General features: G+C 32.6%; 2 protein-coding genes across 3 annotated transcripts in view; both read left to right on the top strand.

Annotated features, from left to right (window-relative positions):
- The window catches only part of LOC105347431 (phosphatidylinositol-glycan-specific phospholipase D), a 28,553-nt gene extending 24,633 nt beyond the window's left edge, over positions 1-3,920 (top strand). For both annotated transcript variants that reach the window (XM_066066579.1, XM_066066580.1), the window contains exons 14-20: positions 175-233; positions 752-834; positions 1,083-1,425; positions 1,838-1,937; positions 2,033-2,139; positions 2,277-2,354; positions 2,800-3,920. In XM_066066579.1, the coding sequence (XP_065922651.1) occupies positions 175-233; positions 752-834; positions 1,083-1,425; positions 1,838-1,937; positions 2,033-2,139; positions 2,277-2,354; positions 2,800-2,913 (884 nt within the window). In that variant the 3' untranslated portion in view covers positions 2,914-3,920. The remainder of the gene's footprint in view (positions 1-174; positions 234-751; positions 835-1,082; positions 1,426-1,837; positions 1,938-2,032; positions 2,140-2,276; positions 2,355-2,799) is intronic.
- A 2,608-nt stretch (positions 3,921-6,528) lies between these two features.
- On the top strand, positions 6,529-14,555 carry LOC105347432 (TATA box-binding protein-like 1). Its single transcript, XM_011456532.3, has 5 exons — positions 6,529-7,066; positions 9,303-9,385; positions 9,671-9,838; positions 10,320-10,414; positions 11,270-14,555. Exons 1-5 carry the CDS (start codon positions 6,818-6,820, stop codon positions 11,515-11,517), a joined length of 843 nt encoding a protein of 280 aa, XP_011454834.2. The 5' UTR covers positions 6,529-6,817; the 3' UTR covers positions 11,518-14,555.
- The last annotated feature ends 2,548 nt before the right edge of the window (positions 14,556-17,103 follow it).

The raw sequence follows: 17,103 nt of genomic DNA, 5'->3' as shown, positions 1-17,103 counted from the left end.
CTTTTCCATTGAGAAAATTATAAACAATTATTATTGATATCAATTTTCTTAGCTGTTCTGAAAAGGCCCAAGAAGTTGCTTTTGAGAACTTCAGAAGATGAGTTACGAGTTACTTCCCTTTTGACAACATTCAAAACTGTATATTAAAGTTGTTTCCCCTTTGTTGTCTGACAGAACAGGAGAATGTAACAGTTGAGGAGCTGCTAGAGAAATGGAAACTTGTCGGTCATCAGGTAAAGAGAACCAAGATCTAGAACTTGAAAGTTAGATATATAGGTTAAAGATCATAAACTTATGATAATTAATAAACTGTTCATTGTTGAACTATGTCATATTTATTTACTCTCGAGGAAGACTGGGTGGATTTTCTATTCTTTTTTATATGTTGCAAATGTATTTTCTCTGTAATGCTTGTTACGGTACATGTTCCTTCATACCCACATAAACAATAAAAAAGCATTTTATTGTTGAAGTACGCCCATATGTACATTAGATTAAGGGGAGGGGATCGATGTATACAGAGTTATCAGGAGAGCGGACTGTAGAAGAGAAAAAAGTCAATGAAAATTACAGAAAAATTTATGCTTGAATGATAAATTAAACTGTGAATTATACTACCAGGTATATCCATAAAATTTTCTGCCCACAAATAATGTTAATAATGACTTTACAGTAGATTGTTTAATTCATATTTCATGGTAACCAATTTTGGTTTTATTTTGAGGCATTAATAAATATAATATTGTTTTAGGACAATGGGTGGTTTGGTGCTTCAGTCAGAGGAAAGAAGGGTGTGTTGATGACAAGTGAACCCTTCTATAGAAAGTGTGCATTGTAAGTTGATTGATATGGTTGTAACAAGAATTAAACAATAACTTTGTTGCTTTGTTAATGTCAACAATCACCTTAAACCAAAGTTTGTCTGCTATTCTTTTCTGTCTGGGAAAGAAATAAAAATGTACAGAATTTTTAATTGCAATAAAAAAAATATTTTTTCCTGTGTTTTTGTATGGGTACTTTTGAAAGCACAATTTAAATGAGATGAAACTTTTCATTCTGATTTGCATTATATTTGTATACAGGCCTTCCTGTCCCTTGAATCCAAAAGACATACAGTCTGCAGGTGCTGTTTCAATCAATAACATTGGGTCAAAGTTCACACTTCCCAACATGACCTTGAACGGCCGGGACGAGTTTGACATGACTGGATACAGTGTGGACTACGGATTTCCCTATGATAACTCTTCCCTGATATTGGCCATCAGTGTTCCAGAAGCCATGGTGTATGGAGAAATACTGACCATTCCTGTCAAACTGCGCCGGGCGGGAACTGTCATTCTCTTCAATGTTACAAAAAGCGGCCTTGTACAAGTAGCACATTTTGATGGGGATAGAAACCTAGCAATGTTTGGATCCTTCATAAAGGTCAAAACTAATAAAGGCAAAATCAACTTTTTTGTTAGCCAAAGGACTGATTAAAATCTTCTCATAGCGAGTGTGTCTTACAGTGTATATTAAAAAAAATATCAGTTTCATGGAATGTCCCCAAAAGTCATAGAGAGCAAAAGGGTCCCTGAGAGAATCTGAATTGGAACCTCTGCTAACAAAATCTTTCTACAAAAAATGTATATACCGGTACTATATGTCTATATCCAGTATACACACTGTATATATGCATGGGTAAACTTGGTTTTTACCATAAATTGATTTAAGAGATCAGAATATTTACTTTGTTTTAAACAGTTTTGTATTATTCAATCACACTTACTTTGATGAAAAACTAAAGATATTGACTTTTAAGTAACAGGGATTAGGACCACTTTAACTATTTTGACAGTTTGCGGACCTGAATGGGGATGGTTATGACGACCTGTTGATTGGAGCACCATTACATTCCGATGACTGGACTGAGCTAATCCCAAGGTTTCTAAATATAGGTGAGAAAAGATATGCAATACCAAAACAGTTGGCTCTATATGTCACATTGTGTCTTAATCTATGAATGCAGTGTGACATTGATCTCTTTTGATAGATGAGGATGGGAGGCTGTACATTTTCTATGGAGGTCCCTCCTTTCCCACTGGTAACGCCACCTACACCAAGGAATGTTTGGGATTCTCTCCCTGTCCGTGGAAAACGGTATAATTTACTACTAAAAGTTGAATAATCAAAACTGATACATGTATTATTGTAATGCATTTATAAGTCTGTAAAAGGAAAAAAAGTAGGCTTAATGTACATGGTGGATGATATTGATATTAGTTTATGTTTTAAAGGCAGGAGATATGATAATCCCAGTGAGCCCAAAGGCTTATATAGGAAGGGTAGCAGAGGTCTTGGAATACCCAACACTGGTAATACATCATTTACTTGACATTTAACATCGGTTATAATGGGTGGTCAACAAGGTAACCATCAGGGCCCGGATCTATTGAAATATTTTAGATATGATTTGTTATGCTATAAACTATAATGTAGTAAATATAAATTCCATAAATTTTCTCGTAACTAGTGGGACATTAGTGTTGAATCAAATGTGCTTTACTGGTATTCCCTAAACAACCAATACTGGTAATATAATGAATACTGTACTATAATTTCATTTTGAGCACCCCTAAGTGCTAAGAAATCAATGAAATGGTACAATTATAGGAGAATTCTAAAGTTTGCTGTCTTGAGACACTATGAATTGTAAAATTTACTGCAGTACTGAGATTTATGAAAATCAAAATCTATGTTATGACTGAAAGAATTTGATTTTCCCTCCTGAAAATTAATTCACTTATTTATTTATTGCAGACAAACTTGGTTGTATCTGCAGTGAGAAGCACAGACTATTTCAGGGGATTTCCTCATACAGGCTCCATATACCTCTACAAATTCAACAAAAAACAACAACCAGGAAATTCATGAGAAATGTCATCTGTGATGAAATGCATTGAAATTTTTAGAGAGGACTTCAAAACAATTATTGACTTGCATAATGATGTACCAGTTTCAGTAACATAAGACTAAATCAAATTTTTAAATTATTTTTTGAGATAACACAACAATCTAGGACCCCACTGTAAAAAGTTTACAATAGGAAAGACAGCAGACTACAATAACATTTGATAGGAGAAGCTCAATTGACAGGTTGGCTCAGGTGCGCTAAAAACCAAACAAAAACCAAAAATTGTCTTCATATCACTGGACCAGTGATATGAAGACAATTTTAAGGGCAAAATGAATGCACTGTCCATCCATGATGAAAATCAAAATCACTTCCAATATTATAACCCATCTGAAAATAATTTTACTCTCTCTCTCTCTCTCTCTCTCTCTCTCTCTCTCTCTCTCTGTTGTACATGTTATCAAGTACATTAGTTTGGACTGATAGAAAATACAAGATTCATGTATTTTTTCTATTTTTTCACTTAATATATCCTAAGATAAAGATTGTCAAACAATCTTTCAGTCCCAGCTACCACTGCACCTGTAGATTTTCAAACTACCGGTAATAGGATGCGGTTAAAAGATGAAACCTTTGAAACTTTGATCATAAAGTGCAACAGCAATCTTTTGTCTTAAAGTGTCCTCAGCATAAAGAAATCCGATTAAAATATATTAAGAAATATAACTGCGAAAAACCCTCTGTCTATAAATTAATACAATTAAGTGTCCAAAATTATAAAGATTTGTGTTATCTGGGGAAATATCTCTATTTAGCTTTTTAATAACCGTAAACCGCAACATTATTCAATACATTGTTTTCTAATATGCACAAATTCTGTGTTTCTATATCATATCTGACATTGTATCATGCCAAATGTCTATAAATATCTTTTTACTTATGTAATATGTTGTTCATAATGCCACAAGATTATTATATATTGAGCAAATAAAGAATGACTTTTGTATATATAGTCATTGAATTTGAACCTGATACTGAACATGAACCTGTAGATATGTTAAAGAGTGTTTTATATTTGAACATTTGCAAAACCTCTTTATTAACTTTACTTTTTAAAACAAAGTAATGGTAATGGTAATGCAAATACTTTACTCATGTAATAGTAATGTAATGCATTACTTAAAGAAAATCAAGTAATGGTAATGGTAATTTAATGCCCAAATTCATGAAGTAATGGTAATGTAATGCATTACTTTACTTAAACAACAAATGCTTTCTTTGGTGATTCATTCGGGATATGAAGTAGCGACATTGCAGAAAAAATACATAACCCGCGATAATGTAAATTTTTTCTGCAATGATCGCTACCTTCATTACCCGAATGAATCATCAAAGAAAGCATTTTATTGTTTAGATTAACATCTTTCTTTTAGCCAATTGATAAATTGATTATGAAAAGTACATAAAATTCACTAAATTACTGTTAATGTTCGTAAATACGTTAACTAAAAGAAACAGCCAAATCGTCTCCTGTGAGACTTTGAGTCTGACGTCGTCATGATTATTTCGTGCAGTCCGTGATTTTTCCCAGGTAGTTGTAGGTCTCGACCAATCGATAAACTGGGCGTGTCAAGTTTGGTCCTGTCACTTTCTTGTCAGTTTCAGCCGCTGTAGATTTCGACCAATCAATAAACGGGGCGTGTAGATTTCAATCTGGCTGTTTCTATAGAGCTATGAATTAACTACTAGTATAAGTTTCTGTAAGAAATAGAGGGAATAATACTTGGTAGATGTAAATATAATGTAATTCGCCCCAAGCCTGTGACACTGGTACATGTACATAAAAGTATGTTAAGGTCATGCTTTTCAAAAAATTCTCTAAGGATTACCTTTTTTTCATCATGTGTGATTTAGTGGGATTTTAAAAAATGACAAGTAATACTTTGACAAAAATCATATGATGGATGTTAAAAAGCTCTGCTCTGAACAAAATTTTATTGAAAATATACAAAAATGAAGATTAAATAAACTTTTGTATTATTTCTTGTTTTTTTTTGTTGTTGCTGTGTTTGTTTGTATTTGCTATGTTTTGTTTTTATTGGTTTTTTTTTTGTTGGGGGGGGGGGGGGGGCTATGATGATAAGCCGGACAATAATGCATTTAATATTTAAAAATTGATAACGAGTCATTATAAGTAAAGTATGACAGTAAAAAAAATTGTCATGTGCATGGGAGATCTGAAGAAAAAGAATTGAGGTGGTAGAAGGTGATGTTTCTAATGATTTCCCATATCTGAAAAAAAAACCCACCAAAAGCGATGTCCACTTGTCCTACTGAACTTATCGGTACCAACCCCTCCCCCCCCCCCCCCCCCATAATTAGTCTTGATGCATATTTTTGTATTTAATACAGCATCCTCCAATTCAAATATTTTATTTTTATAGTAAGCATAAATATTATATAGTATGCTTAATTTACAAAAATAAGTTGAGCGTAATCCCGATTCGATGTACATGTTTATTTATATTTCATTAGGCGAAAACTTGAAGCACTAGGTTTTACAGCTGATAATATAGGGTTTAATATTTGTCAGTTATTTTGTCTTTTATTATTTAATGACAGCAGTTAACGTTTTGTTTTCTTGCATTTTATAAGCGTTATGCATTTTCTTACTTTTGCGGAATTATCAATCCTTAGATTATAAGCGTAAAATATCTTTAGTTTACGAACTGTAACCACGGTTACCGGATTGTTGACTAGGGCCATCCGAAAAACTTGATAAAAATAAATTGTTTACGCCTGCAAACTATAGTTTGGGTTTGTAAGGAATTTTAACCCATCTTGAAACTATATACTAATCAAATAAACCATGTTTCACGTTCGATCGTTGTTACAGTTTTCAATCGTAAATTGTAGTTAACTACACTTTACTTGTATGATTTTCAATATAAACTCTCGTGGGGGAAGGTACATGTATCAACGAGTTACGCACAAAACTACTGCTATCTGTAATTGTTTATTGTAACATATTTTTAGAATACAAAAATACATATTCTGTCGTTAAACTCAACTGTATCTCAACATTTCTGTGAAAATTCAGCGTCCTTTAAACTATACTTTTAAACATGTGAAACACAATTTAAAACATCAGTAAAATTATCTGTTTACTGTTTAGATCTATTTTAAAACCGTTAAATATGTTTTCCAGTAGTTAATAGTTAATTTCCTCCCCGAGAAATATATAATTAAAATTTAGGGTCGTTAACTATAGTTGACGTCGTGTAAGCTATAGTTTTTATTTCATAAACCCTGTTTCTAAACTTTGAGCACAGGGTCATCTTATCCGCTCGGTTTTTAACACATATATGAATAATTATATGTCACAGAGCAGAGCGGAGAAGATGTCCCTGTGCTTTGAGTACTCAATAGCCCCCCCCCCCCCCCCAAAAAAAAAAAATTAAAAAAAAATTCGAGGAATATTATAGCCTATTTTTATTTTTAAAAACCCTCATTCTTATACATACTGAATTACTTTTTATTACATGTACTTGATAAAAAATTCCCTGAAACGACAAAGTTTTCCGGATTCACGTTGTATTACGATTTCATTTTAACCTTTACTTTTGTCATGCCAGTACGACAACATTGATTGGCTGAAAAGTGTAAAGAAAAGAAGCATGGCTGCCACCAGTGCGAGAAATTAAGAAAAATATTTCGGTTGTGTATATTGCCGCGTTATAGATACAGAATAAAATAGGTCACATAGTATAACGCGAACACATACACAAGAGTTTAAGTCTGTGTCAATAAAAAAGAGATACGGGAGCCAGAACATTTCACAGGACTTAAAAACAACATCTTCCATGGGTAGGATTCATTAAGATCTGACAGTTTGAATTAAACGCATTCGAGCCCGTGCTGGAGATGACGGAGGTTGGGGAACGCCTTCCGCTGGAATCTCAAGGGATAGAGCAGGTCACGAACTCTCAGAACATTCTGGAATCCGAAAATGGAAATTCTGCTGAGTTCAATGGCTTCATTCCAGAGGAGGAACCCCCAACAATTGACATCATCATCAACAATGTCGTCTGTAGTTTTAACACAAGATGTCATCTCAATCTTAGAAGTATTGCAATGGAAGGTTCACATGTTGAATACAGGAGAGAACAATCGGTGAGTTCAGGTAGTTTTTATGCAGTAAACAAGAAGATATAAGTAGAATAGAATACCGGGTATATTATTTCCAGTCATAGACCAGATAAGGGCTGAACAAGGATACGAGTGTAATGAGATGGGAGAAATAATGATGGACCAGAATGGGATTAGAACCTTGGCCTTCTGAATCTCTAGTCAGGTGCTCTACCATTGCTTAGCTAACTGGCGCATATCTATATATTAAGGTATTCGAACCGGTCTGACTGTTACATTTCTCCCCCTTTAAATGATCTTCGCCCTCGAAGATCACCCCAGGCTCTTCCCCTTGCAGGTGTTAACCTGTCAGTACCTAGGTTTGGTCATGGCACCGAATGCAACCTGATAGGAGAAATAATGACGGACTAGACGGGATTTGAACCCGGGTCCCCTGAATCTCTAGTCAGGTGCTCTACCAACTGAGCTATCTGGCGCCGGTATTTGAACCGGTCTGACGTCACATAAGTATGATTTGTAGACATTACAAGTGGCAATTAGAAAAATATTTATTATATCAATTACAGTGATATATACCATGACAATGAGTAGCCAGGTCAGTAGCTCCCAGTCTGAAAAAAATTTGGATGAAAGAGCTGGGAGATACTGTGCCACCCATTGAAAAAATTGTTAATTTATTGTGCACAAAAACGTGCGCTAGTTTTGGACTGCTTAACTTTATTAATACCCAAATTCTGTGAAACAATTAGTACCATTAAATTCTTTATGCAATTTACTACTGATATCATCTCTTTACTTGCCTCAGACTTTCTCCGGAACATGCTACCAACCTCAAAAAACAAGTATGTTAAATTTATATCGCCATTTTTACAAGTAAACAAACTTCACTATACGTGACTAGTGATAGTGTTTAAAAGAATATCAGAAGCAAGTAAAGAAACAATATCAGTAGAAATTTTCATGAAGAATATAGTGATACTAATTGTTTTCACAGATTTTGCATATAAATAAGGTTATTCAGTCAAAAACTAGCGCACATTTTTGTGTGCAGTAAATACACAATTTTTTCAATGGGTGGCACTGTAGCTCCCAGGTCATCCATCCAAATATTTTCAGACTGGGAGCTACAGACCTGCAGCTAGTCAATGAGTAGAATGCATTTGTAAACTTCAAATGTGTTAATTTTCACTGCGGTAACAGTTGAAGTACATGTAAAAGTCTATACTACGTCCTGATTTTTTGCTTCCATCACTTTTTGCTTGATATTTCGATATAAATCATAAATATCTTTGTGCTCAAACAACATTCATCCACTTTTATGAAAAATGTCTATATTTTCTGTTTTGAAACACCACTTCTACCACTTCAGGCTTCAATACAAAACCCAAAATAGAAAGATTACCGGGATTTGCATTGCACAAGTCATGAAATAGCCCGGATGATAACGTTAAAAAATTGTGGGAGGTATTCCGAGTAAGTTCCGAATAATGAAAAGATGTAAACATTTCCAATTATAAATTTCCTAAAGAAATTTGTTTTTGTCCCTGTGAACCTTAATTGGTGAAAAATGATAATGTGTCAATGGAAATATCTTGGATATTTTCCCTTTTATCGGTTTCAACTGCATTTCTGCAGGTATGTGAATTTTTATTAAAAATCATCAAAAAGTGACGGAAGCAATAACTTGGGACAGACTATAGTAACATAATATGCATTTCTGCAGGTATGTGAATTTTTATTAAAAATCATCAAAAAGTGATGGAAGCAATAACTTGGGACAGACTATAGTAACATAATATGTTAAATCATGTATTTATTCAGGATTTCACTCCCAGACATGGCATGGTGATATTTGTCTTGTCAAGAAATTCTGATTATTTAATGTGCATTTGCTGAACCTCATAACTCTAATTTGGCCCAAACTTTGATTGCTTGAAGGCAAAAATTGTCTCTCTCTCTAAAATGATTGTCCTCAGATTAAGTGAAGGGAAGGGTGAAGACCAAATAGGCAAATATGCTAAACAAGTCAAAGCTTGCCAACATTACCACCTTTCTAACTGTCAAGGAGAGAAGTGTCTGCTGTTTATATTCTGTCAATTAAGAGTATTTTCATTAATTTTTAAACTTAAGCAAGCATGAAGCACTAGCATAAGAATATTTTATCCATTATTATGAAAATGGAATTTTGAGATGCATTTCAATGATTTCATTAAATGCACTGGTATTCATTTCATATTACATAATTTACTCTTTTGTGCAGATGGTTAACATGAAAATCCGAAGACCGTACACAACAGCAACCATATGGTCCTCAGGGAAAATTGTTTGTACTGGAGCCACAAGGTATTATATATATTATTGGTCATTTAAAAAAAAAATTGTTGTTTGCCCCCTTCCAACGAACTGAAAAGTGGTTAACATATACCAAGTAACTCATCATCATCAGAGTCACAAATTAGGAGAAATCATACATACTGGTAGGCATATCTCCTCCTGTTCAATCCTCTTCAATGTATTCATATAAACTTGAATAAAACACTCCTAAATTATTCTTTAATTTAAGTATCTACATAGAAACAAATGTAATTTTCACTGCAAATTATTTTACTGGGGTGTTTGATTTTACAGTGAAGAAGAATCAAAGATTGCTGCTAGGAAATTTGCCCGCAAGTTACAACGTTTAGGGTATAAAGTAACTTTCACCAACTTCAGGGTAGTAAATGTGCTGGGAACATGTGGCATGCCATTTCGTATTAAAATTGCTGGCTTTTCACAAAAGCATCCAAAGGATGCAAGGTATGAAATGTGTTAATTCTTTGAGAGTATGTAGCAACCCTTATCCTCTGTGGGTTTCACAGTGAATAAAAAATTTTGATGTTCCTCTGGAATTATTCAAAATACCGGTTCAATGTGGAGATTCACAGGTTCTGGGGAACCTAGTTTTTTTTATGAATAAATCATTAGTATTAAGTGAGATTTTAAATTTGTGGTAAAAAGTATTCTTTTTTTCATGATCCATCAAAATCAGATGTATAAAGTAAATTTTGTTGATATAGACTTCTTTCAGTTTAGATTCATTCATAACAAGCTGAGCTCTATCAAAATGTAGAAAATCAGATTCTTCAATGGCATTGCATCTATGTTTCTCATTTCTATGAGCTTTTGGGTGCCAACAATTTGATCAGTAGTTGAAAAACGATAACTCAGACCTACTATAAATCAGACTGTTATGAAAAAGTTCATATTAATGTTTATATTCTTGCATGTTTTGTTACAGTTATGAACCAGAGTTACATCCAGGAGTAACTTATAAAATAAAAGACCCTAAAGCAACACTCAAAATATTTTCCACAGGAAGCATAACTGTTACAGGTATGTAATTGCTTTTTACCTCTCACCTGAAGCAGAACAGTACACAAAAGCAATAACTGTGCAAATTGTTTTATTCTTCTGGACAAAAAAATCCTGAAGAAAATAAAAGCAATAATTTCAGAAATTAATATATCGGTATAGCTGCAGATCTATAGCTCTCTGGTTGTAAAAAATTGGAGAGAGCTCTCTGGTTTGTCTATCCAAATTTTTCAACCAGAGAGCTACAGATCTGCTGCTAATATATCGGTAGAAGCAAAGTAGAGTCAGTCTATTATAAATTCTTTGGGGTCAGGAAGAAAATATTATTGGGTGGGGACAGGGTTATAGAGGATTATAGGATTAAAATTGAAATGGAAAGATTTCAAGTTAATTTATACCGGGTACTTAATCTTGAGAGACAATAGGTCAAATGAGATTTACATGAGAGTACATGCAAGATAGTTTTAGGAATATTGAAGTTCAAATCATGGTGTTACCTCAGTCTGTTTAAAACCACCCCCTTGTTTCCTTGTCACTGATGAGTGTAAGGAGAAGGGGCGTGGTTTTAGTCAGACCGAGTGTTACCCCTTAGTTCAGAGAAACATCACTATAAGATCAATGTAGCAGGTGGTTATGTTTGTCAGCTACTTGCATGTAGGTTGCAATTAAACAGGGGAATTATGTTTAATACCCAGTTTAAACATATTTTCTTTCTAAGAAACACAAAATGAACTTTTAGTTTTAACTATCAGGAAAACAGTTGAATGGCTTTGCTTCAGTAAGTACTAGAAGATTTTTGATATAATTCTTATGGCTTGTTGTTTTCTTGTACCGTAATCCTTTCAGCTTGTATTTTTCAAATTTTTATCCTTACAGCCCCATGTGTCGCAAATGTCCAAGCTGCCATAGAACATATTTTTCCTTTAGTGTCTGAATTTAAAGCTGAAGATAGAGAAATTGTAGATAAAAACCTTGTAGCTCAAGAAATGAAATTCATAAAGAAACAACGAGGATCACTTCAGCCCGCAAAACCTGTATCGAGATTCGAAGAATACCAGGAAGTGGAAATGTACGACACAGATTGCTCAGATGAAGAGTTCGACAGTGACGAAAGTCAGGATTGAGTGTGTAGCTATATAAATCACAAGTGAAAGTGAAAGTGAAAGTTCACCTCACCAGTGTGACCCTCTGAGTTCGTTTGGCATATTTAATTTTGAATGTGTGTACACCTGTGTGTGGTCCCAACAATAAAAGAAACTTGTGTTCATTATTTATGCCAATCATTGCATAATGTGACTGTCCATCCATTTTCTTTTTTTGAATATATCTGTTAGAATTAAATTAAACAAAAAGAATAAAATATGCAATGAAAAAATATTTACATTGTGAAGTATGTGTTTATGTTTGATAATGTGAATAAATTCTTATAGGCTGTACCTTTATGTTTATATTTCTTTGTGCCATTAAGTTTCAATTAAAGTAGAATAATGATATGTAACATACTTTTTTGTTAGTGTACATTATGAATGCGGAAGTTTTTCATCCACCATTGCACCAAATTTGATCGATTCAAACATTAAAAATAATTTCATTTTTTTATTTGCAAGTCAACGGCTGTGGACAAATTTAACTGTATCTGTTATTGTTTTTTGGGTCAGACATGACTCTAATTAGGTCAATGTTATCTTTACAACCTTCAGTTTACTATTATTTGACCAAGAAACCCAAGAATTTTTTCAAGTTTTGAACAAGAATCTTACACACAAATATCAATAAATTAAAATTTCACCTGTTTATTTTTTTTATTGAATTTGTAGTTGTAATTCAGATTATTGTTAAAAAAATATTTATTCTTTGAGTCAAAATACCATGGTGTTAAAATGTTAACATTCAAAGCCTGTCCCCTATTTAAATGTTAATTAAAATTTCTGATAAAATTTTGTTGTTTACAAGTTTCATTTACTAAATTATCCAGGAAGGTGAAAATTGAAAGGGAAGGATTTTACATTTATAGTCTTGAATTTGAGTATACTATTTACTGTAGTCTTTTATGCAAAGGTGTGAAAGAAAAGTCTCATGTTTTTTGACTGTTAGGTCAATAATATTTTGCCATACTATTCGAAAACAAAATAAATGTGACAGCTTCTTTAAATTGTGGAAAAATTTCTTTGGAACATTAAGTTTGTCTAACAAAATTATGGTTCAGTGAGATCTTTCCTGTGTTTATAACTTTTCCAACAGCATGTTTTTTCATGAAACAAGATGTTAGAAGAATTCTTTTGTTTATTATAGAGAGTGGATATATTAACGAATGGTGTCAATGACAGATCTAAGTTGTTGTTAGCTAGGTTATGTTATATTGATGTACTTGTATGTATGTATTAGTTTTGGTAAATTGAAATTTTGTGGATTGGATATAAATCCTGAGTGCATAATCATTTGGCACTCATATCCATTATTGGTTAAAAGTTATTATGTAAATTTTTTCTGGTGCTCTACCTTGCAATAATGATAATACAAAAATAATAACAACACAATGCACATGGATAACTTAAAAACTGGATGTATTTTTAATGATTTTTCCCCCCATGTTTTAATGGACAACATTTCTTTGGTATGCAAGAAGTGCTAAAAAAGTAATAGTGCTATTTTCCTTTTGTATTGTACATTTCACTTTCAATGGTAAATAACTAAGAGGAAAACATATCAGGATTGTCATGTTATCTTGTTTAAGTACAACTCACCAAAAGTACTTTTATTAAAAAGTGGAAACCCCTTTTTGGTTAGAATTATCATCCTAAACAGGCATGAAATTTTTCAGTTCTGTGTTAGTTTACACCTTCTTTAAAACATATAGAAATCAATAACTGTTATATATATAATTATTATTCATATTTACCTCAGTAGTTGCATGTACAATGCCATATTAAATGCTGTTTTTGATGCATATGCACACTATAAACTCTTAGTTGACATGCATGACCACATATATCCAGTGCGCATTTCAGCTTTTATAGAAGTAAAGCTTTGCTGGAGCTATAATTTGTGTTGAAATTCATCTAAATAAAACCTAAGTTGATAGCTGCTTACCTGGTGAATTTAGTGTCATCGATTCCAAGTACATTTTGAGCTTCCCAGACTTTTGCAATGTATGAGTATACAGAAAGCAATGTTTTGATAGTAGGAGTTTTAACCAAATTATTTCTTGAGCTTAAGGTTTGAAGAATTGCATGTTTAGGTTCCAAGTTAACTATTATTGCTCGGTTCTGTAAAACAACTCTTATTTGCTTTTGAAAATTTTGTTAATGCATTTACATGTACATGTACTTGTTGTCAAAATTTAGGTAAATTTGATTTTCATATCTTAAATCTTAAATTTACATGAAATTTTGAAACTGTCTGATACACTGTAACTATGAAAAGTTGAGAGAGATTGGATGCTGAACACAATCTACACATTTTCTTCATTTAAGTATACAATGCAAGTATGATAACATTTTTTTTTCATCATCTACATACACATTAATTATGGGACTGTCACACATCATTTTTATCAGATCCAGAATTTAAAACATCTATGAAATCCTTGTTTGTGTATTGTTGCATGAAAGTGCCAAATTGTGTAGTTCATTTTAGTAAGGATGCAAGTTGTATTTGTTGTGGAATAATTGTATATATTACATACTGCAAACTAGCTTTTATTTGAGAGCAAGAAAATGTTTCAGGTGTTCATTGCCAATTACATGTGTACCAGCCTCTGGTATTTGTATTAGAAAAAGAAAACTTGAAAATAGATGTCCCAAATAAAAGTTTGTTTACAGTATTGGAGTAAGTCAGGGATAATCACTTTTGCTTGTGTTTTCTCTCCTAAATCAACATGAACATTGTCTAAGGGAATCACTTCATTGCCATTAACAAATCAAGCTGAACTTCATTGAACTAACAACTAATATAAGGTATATACTCTGGCTAGTTTGGGTATCAATTTCAAAGGGCATTTTAGTGATCGTCTCCATTTGTATCCCAACTTTACGGCTAATGATAGTTCAGTTGTAAATATGTTTTGTGAGTATATTTGACTTGTTCACAGCTGTACTTGTATTATGCATTTAAAGTTCACATACATTTGTATGTATTCGAATAAATATTTTTCACCCTTGCAGTATTTGTGTTTCTTTTCTCTCCGAAAAAATTAAATTTCAATATAATTTTTTATCATCCTGTGAAGCAATTCTTCTTGGCAATATCTCAAGTCTTTGAGCTTTTACAATTATATTTAATGTCCTTAGGTCTGTTACAGAGTTGCATGTATTAATTTTGAGGTCAAGGTATTTAAGGTTAAGGTCATAATGTTCTACAATCTGTCTAGGTGATTTTTTATCATCCTGTGAAGCAATTCTTCTTGGCAATATCTTAAGTCTTTGAGCTTTTACAATTATATTTAATGTCCTTAGGTCTGTTACAGAGTTGCATGTATTAATTTTGAGGTCAAGGTATTTAAGGTTAAGGTCATAATGTTCTACAATCTGTCTAGGTGTAAAACTTTAATACAGGTGATATCTTAAGAAAGCCTTTGAGCATTAGTAGTTATAAACTATACAGTACAGTAAAACTTGTTTAGTATGATCAGCCAAATAGCGAAATCATGGATACAGCAAAATTTTCTTGAGTCCCCGGTAAAATTCTTAACAAATTTGTCCAAAATTTAAAGGTTATAACAAATTTGGATATAATGAATTAACGGTTATAGCGAACTGACTTTGAGTCCTGTAGAGGTGAATAATGACGAAAGAAAGTGAGCGCACAAGATTGTAAATTTGCAGGAATTCTCGACACGAATCAATTGTGATTTAAATGTCTATAACCTCGAAAGGCTATGTCATAATATATTATGTTGAGAGTCGAAGTACATGGCTATTCCGGTTATTAAAAAACTCACAAGCTTTCAAAAATGACAATGAGAGGTAAACCGATAACTAGTTATATTGGAAATGTTAATGCAAACATATTTAATGAAGTTATATTGTGTATATCCTAAAAAACTAGTAATAAGAAAAGAAAATAGTGTTCATACAGCAGATCTAGAAATCAATAACAACAAATTAAAATATTCCGGTATATTATAATTCAACATTATGTTATAATAACAAACAATTAAAACAAAAAAGTTTTCATTAAAAAAAAAAAGACCACCAGAATTGGATTTGAACCCAAAACACTGCATGGTTGTATTTACCAATCCAGTACAAAACCACTGAGCCATGCGAGACTTGTCAGTATGCGATGTAAAGTACTGTTTGGAACAACACTGTCATATCAATGGACTTTGTTTTTTATCCTTCAAAAAATAATTTTAAAAAGTACATAATTAGTCATCTCTGGGTCATCTCTCCATCTTTTTTTAAAAAGCGACTTTTTTAATGTTGAAATGTGTTATCTTTACACGTTTCAAATTTGTGGAGAGAAGACCCAGAGACAACAAAATCATTTAAAAACAGTTGTAAACTAGTGGGTATTGTTTTTTTATACAAAAAAACACATGTCTCCCCTTCTCCCCGAGGATTGTAATATGGGGCAAATTTAATAAGTGAAAAAGAATGAAGTCAGCTATATGTTAGATATCATCCATATATGATACAGTTTAGAAAATGAATTAACTTGAGACACAAGATTGGTCAAGGTCAAAAATTATGGAGGCGTGCACTCCTTCTCAATACCATCTACCTATGTTCCAAGTTTGAAGCCTTTATGTCAAAAGCTATCCAAGTTACCACCCAGACAAAATTTAATTATTTTTACTTAATTTGACCTTGAATAAAACAAGGTCAAGGTCAAATATTAATCAATAGTACACCTCAGTGTATTATAATTAATCTTTGTGTAAAGTTTGAAGTCCTTCTGTCAAAAAATATTTAGGAGGTGAACAATGAAGTTTTTTCTAATTTGACCTTGAAATATAATTTTTAGGTCAAGGTCAAAAATTTTGGTAAGGTTGAACTGGACTATATACCATCTATGTATGATACAAGTTAAAAGATTGTATGATTAAGGAGTCTTGTGTTATGGTCCGGACTATATTTTTTATAAAACGCTTGACCTTGAAAAAGATAATAGGTCAAGGTCAACAATTTTGATGGCGTGCACTTCTTCTGAATACCATCTAGCTACGTTCCAAGTTTGAAGTCTTAATGTCAAAAGGTATCTAAGTTATCACCCAGACAAAATTTAATTATTTTTTCTCAAGTTGACCTTGAGTAAAACAAGGTCAAGGTCAAATATTTATCAATTGTACACCCCAGTGTATTAACATTGTTCTTTGTGTAAAGTTTGAAGTCCTTCTGTCAAAGAATATTTAGGAGGTGAACAATGAAGTTTTTTCTAATTTGACCTTGAAATAAAAATTTTAGGTCAAGGTCAAAAAATTTGGTAAGGTTGAACTGGACTATATACCATCTATGTATGATACAAGTTAAAAGATTGTATGATTAAGGAGTCTTGTGTTATGGTCCGGACTATATTTTTCATAAAACGCTTGACCTTGAAGAAGACAATAGGTCAAGGTCAAAAATTTTGATAGCCTGCACTTTTTCTTAATACCATCTACCTACGTTCCAAGTTTGAAGTCTTTATGTCAAAAGGTATCTAAGGTACCACCCAGACAAAATTTAATTATTTTTTCTCAAGTTGACCTTGAGTAAAACAAGGTCAAG

This window comes from Magallana gigas, chromosome 7 (genome assembly GCF_963853765.1).
Source record: "Magallana gigas chromosome 7, xbMagGiga1.1, whole genome shotgun sequence".
NCBI classification, from domain to species: domain Eukaryota; kingdom Metazoa; phylum Mollusca; class Bivalvia; order Ostreida; family Ostreidae; genus Magallana; species Magallana gigas.
This window is presented reverse-complemented; position numbering and strand designations above follow the sequence as displayed.

Excerpts from the sequence above, each read along its gene's own strand:
- LOC105347432 (XM_011456532.3), top strand. The coding sequence starts at position 6,818 with ATGACGGAGGTTGGGGAACGCCTTCCGCTGGAATCTCAAGGGATAGAG. Across the intron at positions 7,067-9,302 it reads AATACAGGAGAGAACAATCG|ATGGTTAACATGAAAATCCG; the intron begins GTGAGTTCAGGT and ends TCTTTTGTGCAG. Across the intron at positions 9,386-9,670 it reads GTTTGTACTGGAGCCACAAG|TGAAGAAGAATCAAAGATTG; the intron begins GTATTATATATA and ends TTGATTTTACAG.